This window comes from Vicugna pacos, chromosome 4, assembly GCF_048564905.1.
Source record: "Vicugna pacos chromosome 4, VicPac4, whole genome shotgun sequence".
In the NCBI taxonomy this organism is placed as follows: Eukaryota; Metazoa; Chordata; class Mammalia; order Artiodactyla; family Camelidae; genus Vicugna; species Vicugna pacos.
Window position 1 is genome coordinate 38963872 of NC_132990.1, and position 13970 is coordinate 38977841.

Sequence of the window (13970 nt, forward strand, 5' to 3'; positions counted from 1 at the left end):
GTGGTTGCAGGGGCTGGAGGGAGGAGGAAATGGGAAGGTGATAGTCAAAGGGTACCAAAGCTTTAGTTATATATAAGATAAATAAATTCTAGAGATCTCCTCTACAGCATAGTACCTATAGCTAAAAATACTGTATTGGGTACTTAAAACTTGCTAAGAGAGTAGATCTTATGGTAAGTGTTCTTACTACAAATAAAATTAAATTAAAAAACAATTTTTTTAAATGATGACCATAAAGGAGGTAGAAGGAAACTTTGGAAGGTGATGGATATGCCTATGGTCTTGATGGTTTCATGGGTGTGTACTTAATCTCCAAACTTACCGTGTTCTATACATCACACACACACAGCTTCTTACATTTCAGTCATACCTCAGTAAAGTAGGTGGGTAAATAATTAAGTGTAATGCAAAGTCATCAGAAACATGAAATCAGGGAAGTGATAGAACCAGATCTCACTTTTTCACTGGGCTCTCACCGCTACTTGGTGAAAGGATTATAGAGAACGGACTGTAAGGAGACCAACCTGGAAAGCATTACATCCACCCTTAGACTGTGAGTGTGACCCCTTACACTAAATGGCTCTGACCCAAGAGGTAAAAAGTCTGACTCTGAGCCATCACCCACTCTTCTGGCATTGTAGTTGCTGCCAAACAGCTTTGCAGTCGTTACATAATATCAAGCAGATGGAAAAGTTCTGGAAAGGAAACTACACAATGTTCTAAAAGAAAGCCAAAAAAAAAAAGTACAATACAGCAACATCTGATATTTGCTGTAGCCGTCTCACTTTTACTGAAATTCCTATCCATATAAATCAATCGTTGACCACTTGCGTGGATACCTTTTATTTTCATCCTCTTTTCCACATGGTATGTAGGAAATGCAGTTAATTGTCCTAATTTTCCATCATCTTCATTTATGAGTTTTCAGCACACTTTCCAATCCTCCCTTAATTGTCCTCTGCTTTAAATGTAAAGTTGGTTCTCATGTTCTTTTACTCTTTCAGATGAAATTTCCCAATCTTAAATTGAGAGCTTTCTGGGGCTAAAATATCCCATCTTTGGATTCCTGTAATTTCACATCTTGAAGACACAAAGGCTCATCTGATTAACTATTGAGTCAACTTCCCCTTTGATGAAAAGACTAAATATCTTCTGGGTCCCATGAACCTGATGTTTAATTCATGGGCTGGCTCATTACTCATTTGTGTTTGAGTTTTATCATTTTTACTCATGTCTGGACTGTATGAATGCATGTGAGCATATTTTATACATTAGTTTATACAAAATTAAATGTCTTTACTAGCTGCCAAATGTCTTGTTACTTTCCTTCTATAATCAGTTCTTTTCACTAACAACTTCCAAATGGAGTCTAATTTCTTACCAATGTGTATACATTTATAAACTAATAAGAAAAGTAATGGAGAGCAGAGCAAAGATTACCATTATCATAATTCATGCACACACCCAGTAAAGAACTTAAGCCATTATGAATAAATTGTTTTATTGTCAAGTATAATTAAAATATCAGTAGATTCTGAAATGTATTTTCTTATCTATCCATTCATATACACACACATAATTTTTTAAGGCAGGTAAGAGAGTCAATTGTGTTGTGTTTTAAAGATTTTTCTGTTAGTACTAACTTAGCAAAGCACACATTATTAGTTCTACCAGTTATACTAAACTCTTTTGAAAAGCAGCAGCAATCTCCTAGCAAAGATTTCTTTGTTTTGTTAGTTAATATTCTCTTCTTGGTTCATAATTTGTTGTTACCTATATGCTCCTTTTTCATTTTAAGTTTATCTCCTCTTTTTCCATGTCAGCTATTAGGTGTCCAGAGCCTTGTGTTTTATTTAACCAATGCCCACAATTTCTCCACTTCTCAAATGCTATCCAATCATTGCTTTAAAATATTTCAGGCTCAACTTGACCTTTAATGATGAGTAATTTTACTAACTTATTTCCTCAGTTTTCTCCTGACCTCACGTCTTATTACTCTGTCTCAAGGATCCTGCTTCACCGACCTACAGTGTGGTTCTTACTTGATTCCCTTGTAAACAACAGCGCTTGGCATTCTTTTCTTAAATTACTGCCAATGGAACCTATTAAATCTAGCACCTTTTCAAATCCTTTAGTTGGTCAATCAACTTGAAGTATAGGAAATTACATGCACACGGTTTCTACTGAATATGATCTTAAGCTGCCATCTTTTCCAGAAAATTTTGTTTCCATTGGAGACATTTTATTTATTTTGGCTCATTTATAGCATGTTTAAAAACAAAAACAAAAAACAAAAAACCTCTGTTGAAATGCTGATCCATATCCCAACCACATTTGTGGTTATAAAGGAGAGTAACATAGAGCCCAGCTATGATGTGAATCTGAGACTACAAACAACCGACCCAGAACTAGCTTGGTCATCAAGTTTGAGACTTTTCCCTTTGAAATAGATTTAATGCAACATTCCATTTTGACCACTAACAATAAATTATATATGCCTTGGTTTTCAGAGATTATATTAAAACGTCTTAGCTCAACTTGTTTTTCAGTGAATCATATTCTACTTTAGGCCAAATTTAGACCCTTTTTCAACATATCTCTCTTCTTTTTCTTTCTCTTTCTACAATTGTAACATCAATTTACAACTGTCAAAAAGAGAAAAAGCAGCAGTTTCTTTGGCATCTCAAAAAGATAAAATAGCCCAGCCACAGGACCTAGAACAGCAAAATAAATGTTTTTACAAAACTCTCCTACAAACTTTGAAAGCTTCATTTTAAATGTGTTACTGGAGAAAAGAGCACAATGGCTTAACTCAGAAAATTTTCCTTTGGCAAGATATGGTTTGAGTATGATTTAAAAGGACTGGTTCTACCTTGCACTGTTATCCAAACAGAGGTACTCTCTTGGGTCAGCAGCACTAGCATTGGTTGTTTTGACACCTTTGTCAATAAATAAGCCAGCCTGGAAAATATAATAATGGACTGAAATGAATATGAATCCCAAGTTATAACTACATATATAATGATTCATGAAAATCAGTTTCAGGTCATCACATCTACCAAAAAAGGAGGGAGGAGGTATAAACAGCAAAACAAAGGTATTGCAAAAACAGCTACTTTACTGTATATTTTTATAATTTTATTAATTTGGTCATTCACTAAACATTTATTTAGTGCCCACCTTAAAGTATGCACTAAGCATTATATATCAACCAGAAAACCATGGTCTTTGCTATTACTGACACATAAACCATCAGGAAGACACGCACTCAAATAAACAATTATAATCCAATAGGACAAATATATATCAAAGGCAGGAGATGATGCTTTGGCAGCACATAAGAAAGACACCAAGATGAGACTTTTTGTGAAGGTGGGAGAGAGAGAATTCAAGGAATGTCTCCTAAAAGAAGTGATGTTCTAAAGCTGAAATTTGAAGGATGGGGAGGAATTAACCACACGAAAGAACAGGTCAGGGATGAAGGGCAGGGAGTAGGTGGGAAACAGCTGAAGAACCCAGAGGAAAGTACTCATGGGAATCATTTGAACAAAAAGTCTAGAGATGAAAGAAAGCATGGCACATCTGAGGGAAAAAAAATCCCATATAGGAAATGTATGGAGGGAGAAAGTTAAGAAAGAAGAACAAAGAGAAGCAAATACCAGATGATGCACAGCTGATACACTGAAGAGTCAAGACAAAGGGACTTTGAATAATAGCAATGTAGTCAAGTGCATTTTAAGAAAGAATACTGTAACTACACGATGGATGATGGATTAGAAAGGGACAAAAGAAGAGCTAAGAGAAAAAATAGGAGATGACTACAGTAATCCAGAAGAGAAATAAAGATGACCTAGACTTGTGGCAGTAGTAACAGGAAAAATAGAGTGGGAACTCTTTACTAGGTAGAACTGATACCATTTAGTAATTAACAAAATGTCTAAGGGTGAGCAATAAAGGTTCATGTATTTCTAATTTGGGCAATTAGGTGGCTAGAGGCTTCATTCACTGAAACAGAGGTACAGAAATGAGTCTGTGGATGAAGATAAGGATTTTCACGTTGAACACATTTATTTATGTGTCCCTGAGACATCTAAATGGTACTCAGCAGGCAGTCAGACAGATATTGTTCTGGATTTAATTTAAAAATTAAATCATAATCATCCACTCATTGCTTAGATCTAATATTTTAAAAATTAATAGAGTAGATTACTACATGTCCTCATGGAATATGACAATTAAAAAATTGATTAGAATAAGGTGTTTTTTGTAATACCACTTATAATTAGAAAATTTTAAGAATTTCCACTTTAAAGTGTTGCTTTCAATCATTATTAGCCATAATCAACTATTCAGCTCACAAAAACCATAATCCTGTATAAAGTTTTTCCCTCCTTCAAGTCTTCATCAAATGATTCTAAGTTCTTCAAATTATATGACACTTAGGTTTTTAAAGGATCCTCTGAATATTGTAAATGGAAAGTATTAATTGAATTTTGATGTGGATCAAAGAATCTGGGCACTGAATCAATCGTATAGTGAAAATATCAAGATGCCTTATAAGCATAAAATGAACCAGATGTATTTATCACCAGGGAGGTAGGAATGAATGCCAAATGTCATGGAAATTAGAGTTCCTAAATGGCCTTTAGTTTACTTGACCTGTATCATTTTAAATTAGGTCAAATATTCTTAAACTAGATTTCACCATTTACATAATTAGTATTAAATGTCCAAAGGACATCCTATCAGCACTGAGAGAAGAGAGAAAATATGCTTTTTAACTGCTAGAAGCATATTATCTAATGCGTACATTCTTAGAAACATGTAATGATGATATTAAAGACTTCTAAAAAGGTAAGGGGAAGGAAGGAAGAGGATGAGGACTCACAGGTCAAGTCCAATACTACAATTATTCAGACTGCATATGCATGTGTGCACTAGCATATATTCCTCTGTGTGTATAAGCAGAAATCTGTCTATACACTCTGAACGTGGCAGTGTTAGGAGGCTGCTTTTCCATTCACGAATTATTTTCTCTGATGACACATTCTACCTAAAACTGGTATTTCTCAGTTGTAATCACAGTAGTCTATCCTTTACACTGTAAATCATATGTACTGATTGTTAAAAACTTAGGAACCTACCTTAAAATTTGAATGGACCCTATTGTTATAAAATATTCCCAATGGAGTGAGTTCTGGTTTCGCTAAGAGCTGTAATCCACTGGATTCCCCTGTAGGTTCCTTGTGGAATAAATACCATATTCCAGCATCCTATAATTAAAAAGGCAAAATCAGAAAAAAAGGGCAAAATCAGTAAAAGCCTTCTTTATAAAACCACTCTGTGAAACACCTTCACATAAACTAAGCACTTCACAAACAAGTTTAATCTTTTTAATACTAATTATTCATTGTTTCAGGTTCAGAATCAACTCTATAAAATTGTGCACTCATCCAGCACCCTGAGAGCAGCATCTTAGGCTTTAAAAAAAAAGAAACAAATTTTAATTTTGCTTGTAAGATGGGACCAAAGACACAAATAATTGGCTGACACCAAAATTCACTTTCAAAATAACTTTCCCATCAGTATCTACTTTAAAAAGTTATGCAGAATTAGAACCAAACAAGCCTCCCTTCCTTCCATGTGACCAGGACAGCACAACCTTTTAGCAATACGGGGTTTTTTCTGTTTACCTTCAAACCTGATCAATAGATGAGTCATACCTATTAAACGACTATCCACCAGCATGTAGAGCTCACTGACTTCTTTCAAACAACTCCAATACCCTTCCTGTCCCGAGGCAAGTTTTTGCCAAAGAGAAAAAACCACCACATGCATGAATCAGGATGCTGTCTCAGTCTGAATCCTGCCTGTTCACTTTCAGTGTAACTTACCTTAACCAGAACATTTCTGACACTCAAAATGAGATATAAAAATTGAAATGAAATATTCCTAATTTTTTAATTTACAATTTAATTAAAAACCAGCCTAATGTGAAGGACTTCACACTGTTTGATTAAACAGGTTGTTGTACAACTCAAATATACAGTCCAAAGGTATTGATTCAAATTTAGCCAACATTTATTTAGTGCCCAGTATATGCCAGGTGTACAATAAGACTGTTCTCAAAGAATTCATAGTCTAATGGGAAATACAGAGTGAACTAAAATATAATATATGTAATAAGTTCCATATTAGTTGTAACAAAGTCCTTTAGGAGCACAGAGAGGCAAATTGTGGAAAGCATATATATCTACACACCAAAATGAATGCAATATTTAGCATTGTTTCATGATAAAATTTTCCAGATGGGTCTTAATTTAAAAAAACTACTCTGAACAATGTGTTTGGCACTACTCTTTTGGGCACAAAGCAGAGCTAGAAGGCTGTGAAGAAGGCTCCATACCATAGCCCCGTAAGCTGAGGGCAGAGTGAACCCTCCCAGGATGCAATGGAATTTGGAATTGGGGATGGAAGAAAGAGGGGTAAGGAGGTAGCAGCACTGTGGTGTCAAAACAGGTAAAGGGAGCTTTGTAAAAGGCAGTGGAAAGGTACAAGAAGGGGTTCGATTTACTTTGGGAGCAAAGTCCTTGCCAAAACATGAGCTTTACCAGAACAGTTTTTCTAAAGACAAAAAGAAAGAACTCACACAATGAAAAGGAAGAAGAACATATATGAGATGGAAAAGAGAGTGACCTGCTTTCTCCTCTTCTCACATGAGCCCCAGTAAGGATTTCTGGCAACCTCACCTTATATTTTTCATGGACTATTTGCAATTTGCTTTGATCTTCAACCCGTGACTTCTGAAAATAGCTGAAAGGAATCTCTGCTCTGGCTGTTCATTTGTAATGTAACATAGATCAGAAGACGATCCTGGAGTAAGACTGCACATCAAATTCTTGGTCATCTTTACCCAAAATCTCACCTTCCAATTAGAAACTCTCAACACAAATCCCATATGGGCTCAACAAATATTTGATGAAAAATAAATGAATAGAAGCCTGGAATGATTAAATGTCCAGGTCTCTATCCTATCAAATAAGAATTTTATGTTTTATGTTTTTAAGAAAAATCATAGATGTGAATTCCATCCTTACCTAGTGATACCTGTTTTTTTGGTTATCTTTAAGAAATACTCCCATCAACCAATTTTTTACTTCATCCTGTAAAACAATGCTAGGTGTTTCTTCCCTTTTTAAAATTTTAATAGCCTTTAATGTATACATGTGAATATACAGGTTTTGCTGCAAAGCTCACATTTCTGTACTACTGTTTTCAATACAGATATAACTCCATAGGATTGTCTTAAAGATTCATTTTTACATTATAGATTAGCAGTTTGAAATATACTCAATTATAAATGCAAGTTTCTCCAAGCTAACCCAGGAGTCATTTCTGTCACCCAAAAATAGTTCATTTATTCTAAGTCATCCCTGTGTATGTGAAACAATTAAGGCACACAGTTAATTTAAGGCACACAGTTGAGTTTAGCTGCTTTACCAAGGAGATGAAATCCTTAAGTTTACACAATCCTTGCATTCAACAAAAGGACGTGCCCCTTTGACCAGAATGACCATTGTCATAATATTCTACAGAATAATCCATTCCCATAAGGCTTTCTTTGCTCATTAATATATGACTGAACTAGAAGGAGCCAGAAAGATTGTACATAATACACTAAAAGCACTCTGAAGATGACAGGGTACCCCTATTTATTAGCTCACCTCTTTTCCTCCACTTGGCATCTGTCTTACTACACTCATTAACAGTAACTGGCACAAATGATTTAGAAGAAACAGAAGAACCATCTCAACCATAGCTTGCTCTCAACGAAATAAGCAGTACCAGAAATCAAGGTCGTGCTGGAGTCAGATTACCACATACTACACTGCATATATATGAACCAGAATACTTACAAACAGGAATACAGAAAAACTGAAAGCACTTTAATATCATTTACCTGTGAGCCTGCCGCTGCATTGTTAATCAGATTATTGTTGGGATGAGCAATCCAGAAAGTTGAAACAGCCCTGAAAGGCATTTTTTAAGGTGATTGAAACATTCGTCAGGAAAAATCCCACCTATTAAAAACCTCTCCCCAAAATGTCTTCTGCAAAAGCCAGCAGGCCTTGACCATCACATGTGAGTTTTTTACTCCACCAATTACTCACATACAGTCAGTGGCAGGCACAGGGACGTAATTTCCAAACACTTTTTCCCGCATGGTTGTGCACATGGAGTTATTCCTATCAGTGGGAAGGAGGGTGCCTGGTTTGGTGAGGAGTCCCAGATTGTGGAACAAAGTGTTTCTCTGTTCAATACCATCTTCCAAAAAGAAACAATGACCTAGTGTGTCAAACCCGATGGTGTCTTTTATCTGCAGAAATAGAAGTGTATAATGTCATTGGTAACAAGACTGATTGTGGTTTAAGTGACAACTGCTATTCATGAGGCATGCTCAGTACAAAAGCAAAAAAGAAGTTTGAATCTTTGCTGATGGGGCCAAGTCAAATGTCAGTGTTTACTGATCTCTTAAGCGAACAGAAAAAAAACAGCACAATTTTCAGTAAAAGGAGAATGGAGTAAAACATGTGGTATAATACCTTACTTATATAAAATTAAGAAGTCATGAGAATGAAGGAGAGAGAACTGTTTCAATAATATGCATCAACATAACATAAGGCTACTTACCAGCAAGCCATTTGTCCCATGCACAGTGATGCACCTTGAGAAGCTGTGATGAATAGATAGGCCGTCCACGAATGTTGCGTGTCTGTACCCTCCCTTATAATCCACGTCTCCACACAGGTGAAAATGAACCGGATACCGCCCCAGGTGCTGCTGACCCATGTGTTTCAATTCCACATGAGAAAGATGGACTGAAGTAAAATTTTTCTTTACCTATAAGACAAGACAACCAAAATCACACTAATACATAAGTAAAGTAGCTTAAGCAAAGTAGCAAAAAATATTGTTTTAATAGAAAATATCTGAAGGAGATTAGGCACTAAGGCATTTTTCTTTCGCATACTGTTTAGCTGGATCCCCAGTTTATAATTTAGCAAATGCTTCTATACATAAGTGAGTATTTTAAGAGTAATAAAAATTGCCTCCTATTAGGAATAAAAGGAAATGCAACCAGGAAAGATACAGAAATGATTTCTGTATATATGTCTGGATTTGTTCAAACATTTTAGTCATTTCCAATCTCATCTTGTTCTTTCATTTCTATAATTGCCACCATAGTTTGATAAATGATTATTTCTAAATCCTCCCTCAATGTTTTAGTTAGCACATAACATTGTTTACTTCATTCTTTTTAAAAATGCTTCTTTGATCCAAAACTTTAGCACTCAATATTTATAAACACTGGATTTTCAATCCTACTACTAAAAACAAAGAAATAACACTGACCAACATTTCAGAAATCAGTGTAACAGAAATGCTGCTAACAATAATAGCCTACTCAATGCACAAAAGGTGACTTTAAGACACATGTCGCCAAAATGCAGCCCAGGAGTCCAATAGATTAGTACATAGAGCAATGCTCAATACTGAATAAAAATCTGCATTCAAAAAATATTTTTACAGAAACATATTTTATATGTGTACGTTACTACTGCCTGCCCTTTCATAATATCATGTTTTAAAAAAAACCATGGAGATTGTCTTACTAAGTGAAGCCAGAAATGAAAAGAAAAATTCCATATGATATTACTTTTATGTGGAATCTGAAAAAAATGACACAAATGAACTTAATTACAAAACAGAAACAGACTCACAGACACAGACAACAAACTTACGGTTACCAGGGCAAGAGGGGTATGGAGTGGACGGATACATTGCGAGTTTGGGATTTGCAGATACTAACTACTAAATATAAAATACATAAACAACAAGGGCCTACTGTATAGCACAGGGAACTATATTCAATATCTTGTAACAGGCTATAACGAAAATATGAAAAGGTGTATATATATATACATATATAATGTATATAACTGAATCACTATGCTGTACACCAGAAATTAATACAATATTGTAAACTGACTATACTTCAATTTTAAAAAGGCAAAAAATAATTTTAATAAAAAAAATTTTAAAAACCCAATTGATTCTTTCAGAGATGCATGATACCAAGATTACTGGGTTTTTTAGTTTATATAATTGGTTCTTCCCAATGTAAACTGATTTAATTCTTTGTGGGATAATTGTTAAATGGTTTAACCATGGGTCCAAATCAATTAAATGAAGATACAACTTTATCTTTTAATTATCTAAAATCTCACTGTTATAGGATAGAGAAATAAAATATGATTTAAATAGCCATACAGATCTCATTCCTAAATTTGAAAGTTTTTTCAAACGTGAACTTAGCAACCAGGGTTTCAAAGAGTTCATTAAATCCTTTTGCCTACCATGACATGTCCCCCAAAGGTATCATAATCAAAGAATTGGCACTGGTTTTCACCGTAGCATGAGTCTTCCATTTCTCCTTGGATTACAACATTCCGGGTAAGAATTCCAACCTCAGCTCTCATGTCTACACCGTCTACAATCTCACCCATGTGCAGGAACTTAGGGGTTTCTGGTTGACGAGGGAAAGGGAAAAAGAATATTAGAAAAAAGAAAGTATAAAACTCATCTCAAAAAGACGTTCTCTTTATTCTGTAACTCCAGGACATTATCAAAACTTACTGTTTGCTTCCATTCTTCAATATGTCAGAACCACAGACTCCCAGAAAGGAAAGATTTTAAGAAATTATGTAGCCTAATCACCCACTCAAGGCTTTAACAACCTCATTACCAACTATCAAACCCATACACAGAGAGCTTGCTCTTCTCTGAACAGCACCCAATAACCTGGAATCTAAGAACCCATGCTCTCTCTCTCTCTCTGGTTCCCATCCACATGCTCTTGTTCTACTCCCTTGAGGACCTATGAAAACCCAAATGCATGTTGAATACAGGAAAACTAATGGTTTTGTAGATGCTGATAACAAAGTGTCCAGTTGTTTTTGCTTCTACTTCAAAGTTAAAGCAATCTGCATTTGGACACTAACAGTACAGAAATTACCATCTTGTCTTTCCCACTTCTTATTTTATTATTATGCATTTAAAAAATTCCCACTGTTATTGGAAGCTTAGGAACACTTTAATAGTGAGTTTTTATATGATGTCTTTATGATATAAACTCAGAAAAGAAAAATACAAATAAATCAAGGAGTTGAGATCATGGAGATTCATTATCATGTAGACTTGTTAACAAGAGTAGGAATTTCCAAACAAAATTAATGTCAGATAGTATCACGGTTTTTTAGCTTTTTGTTCTCTACTTATGCCTTGTATTGTCAAGAAAGAAAAGTACAACACTGAATGAAGCAGGAAAAAAGTGCCAAGTGAGCCAATCCTATTTTTTTTTAAATCAAAAAATTTTCCTTCAAACTTCAAAGCTCTAAATTACCCACTGAGTGAGTACCTAATAAAGTTATTATAAATCCTTTTATTTTGTATCATAAATGTATAATCTTTATTACAGAAGCAAGGAAAGCAATATAATGAGTAAAATGCCCAGTGAATTCCATAATTGAGGCAATGGAGGAAGAAGCTTTCCCTATTATCAGGCTCAAAACAAGTACCTGGTAAATGTCAGTCATTCTTTCTAAACACAGCTTACAGTAAGAATCTCATTGTACACTGCTCTCTCTCAAAAAATAAATTATTCAAGATTATGATGGGAGATGTAGTTTTATAAAAAATACCTTTTTAGCTTTATTTATTGGTGAGATCTACTTTTTGCCAAGAAAGTAGATACTCAAAAACCATGATTTTCATTTTCCATTTTCTGATTTAAAAAAAAAGAAACACTTCTATTTAAAAAATGAATCCAGTTTACTATTACTTGATAGTGGAGAATTAATAAAAAAGAAGTTAGAAAGGATTTTGGAAAAATCAACCCATCTAGCCTACATCTTTTCTTTTTAAGCATAGAAACAGGCACAAAAACACTGATTTGCCTTCTACATATCATTAGTAGCAACATTACTGCTCAATGACTACTTGAATCTAACATCCTCTGAGATTCTAGTGTTCAAAGCACCCCACTGCTAAGACCTTCAGTATTGATGATGATAATGATAGTGGTGGTGGTGATGACTGAAGGGAAAAAAAAGAATTCCAGGAATCAAATCTCAAGAAGAGTGTTTCCCAAGAAGCATCCTAAGCAGTCTGATGATACCTTTGACTTTGACCTGGAAGCGGCTGCACTCGGGACAGGGGAGAAGAGTGAACTCCTCTGCTTGGTACATGGAGTAGTCTGTACTTGCAACCACAATCTGGTCTCCGGGTTTCCAGCTACTAACATCATCCAGCAGGTGAAGCTTTACTCCATCCACGACCTCTACCCAGAAACCTGAAAGAGAAACACCTAGACCAAAAAGCAAGAAAAAAAGAGTTGTTTTTTTTTCTCTTAAATTAACCCCCTCACTGATTCACAAATCAAAAGTTCAGATAAACACAAGTCAGCTAATTTTTACTAATGCAAACCATGTGTCAGTCACTCTACAGATACTAATGATAAAAAGATGAAAATATAAATCCCTGCCCTCCAGGGAGAAAGGTCCATGCACCCCTAACAAAGACAGAATATAAGGTGTCAATTCAATAGAATATTACTTTATAATTTTGAAGGCTCCCAATCCCCAAATCTCTTGCTGTACTTCAACTCAGAGCTAAAACTGTAATACTGCTTCCACACCATCCTAAAATGTAATAAGAACACATCACACTCAGGTAGAAGCTGCCAAACACAGAATAGGTCTTTAATAAGACTCAATGCTTCAATTTAATCTACGCACAGGACAACAGGTAGGAATTAGCACATATACAATCTTAAGAATAAAAGCTTGCTGTAGGCAATCTCTCATTTCTGGGCCTTTGCTCATCCTTTAGTATTTATCTACAGTATCCTTCCACTCTTAATTTACCAACCAAGATACTATTCATCTTATAAAGTTCAGGCGAATCTTCAAGGACTTCCCCAACATCCTTGCTGGAAGTAACCTTTCTCTTCAGCATTCTCTTTCTAGTATTCTCTCTGGTATGATTCATATCATTCCAACAGGAAGACAGCTCTCCTCCTTGGAAGCTACATCAGTGAAGGCAGCAAAGTACATTCATCAGTGTATTCACTTCTCCGTTTCATAGTGCAGACTCATAGATGTCTGCTGAAGAGAGAAGTGTTCCCACTATGATCTGCAACGTGATCTAAAGGCCACATCATAGTGCCCCAGTCCAGCTCAGCGCCTTTCCTGGGATAACGTCAGCTGTGCAATCCAGGGACTACTAATTATTGATCTCTCCTAATACCTCCTTTCAAAATTCAGAGTTGGTTCCCAATTAGGCAGATGAAAACTGAAAAGTTGGTCCAATTTATATCCATAACTTACACTCTTTAACATGCAACCAAGTGGGGAAGTGTTTCTTGCTTCTAAAATGCCCATGATATAATCTGTCGTCATCTAAAAGTTGATTCAATGCAAATGAATATGGAATAGATGGAAGCTATGGAAAATATGGAAATGTGGGAACACATCACATTTCAAAGATCTGTTTACTAACTATCTGTACTTCACTATTATCCTTCTAACAGGCAAACGCTTCTGAGGCTACTTCAAGATACTGACTCAAAAATTGATGAAAGAAGTAAAAAAGACACATTTACTTAGAGGAGGGGAATCAAAAACAGGGAAATTCACACAAGGAATAATCCAAATATCCTTACAGTCTTGAGCCAGCTATCCTGATAAAATATAACCTGAGAAAGTCTTGAATTCTGTTCCTTTAGACTCTATCATGCTTTTCTGTTTCTACAAAGCACCAAAAGAAAAGGGAACCTAATAAATACAAACTGTTTTCCTTTTTATGTTTCTTGCATGCAGATACTAAAGTCATTAATAGAATTTTGTCTA

General features: G+C 35.3%; 1 protein-coding gene across 3 annotated transcripts in view; it reads right to left on the reverse strand.

Annotated features, from left to right (window-relative positions):
* CEMIP2 (cell migration inducing hyaluronidase 2) overlaps positions 1–13970 on the reverse strand; it is a 132649-nt gene that overhangs the window by 28783 nt on the left and 89896 nt on the right. For all 3 annotated transcript variants that reach the window (XM_015243683.3, XM_015243681.3, XM_006209366.4), the window contains 7 exons: positions 12239–12427; positions 10419–10588; positions 8692–8901; positions 8172–8377; positions 7961–8030; positions 5145–5273; positions 2873–2961 (listed from right to left, as the gene is read on the reverse strand). In XM_015243683.3, coding sequence (XP_015099169.1) covers positions 2873–2961; positions 5145–5273; positions 7961–8030; positions 8172–8377; positions 8692–8901; positions 10419–10588; positions 12239–12427 — 1063 coding nt within the window. The remainder of the gene's footprint in view (positions 1–2872; positions 2962–5144; positions 5274–7960; positions 8031–8171; positions 8378–8691; positions 8902–10418; positions 10589–12238; positions 12428–13970) is intronic.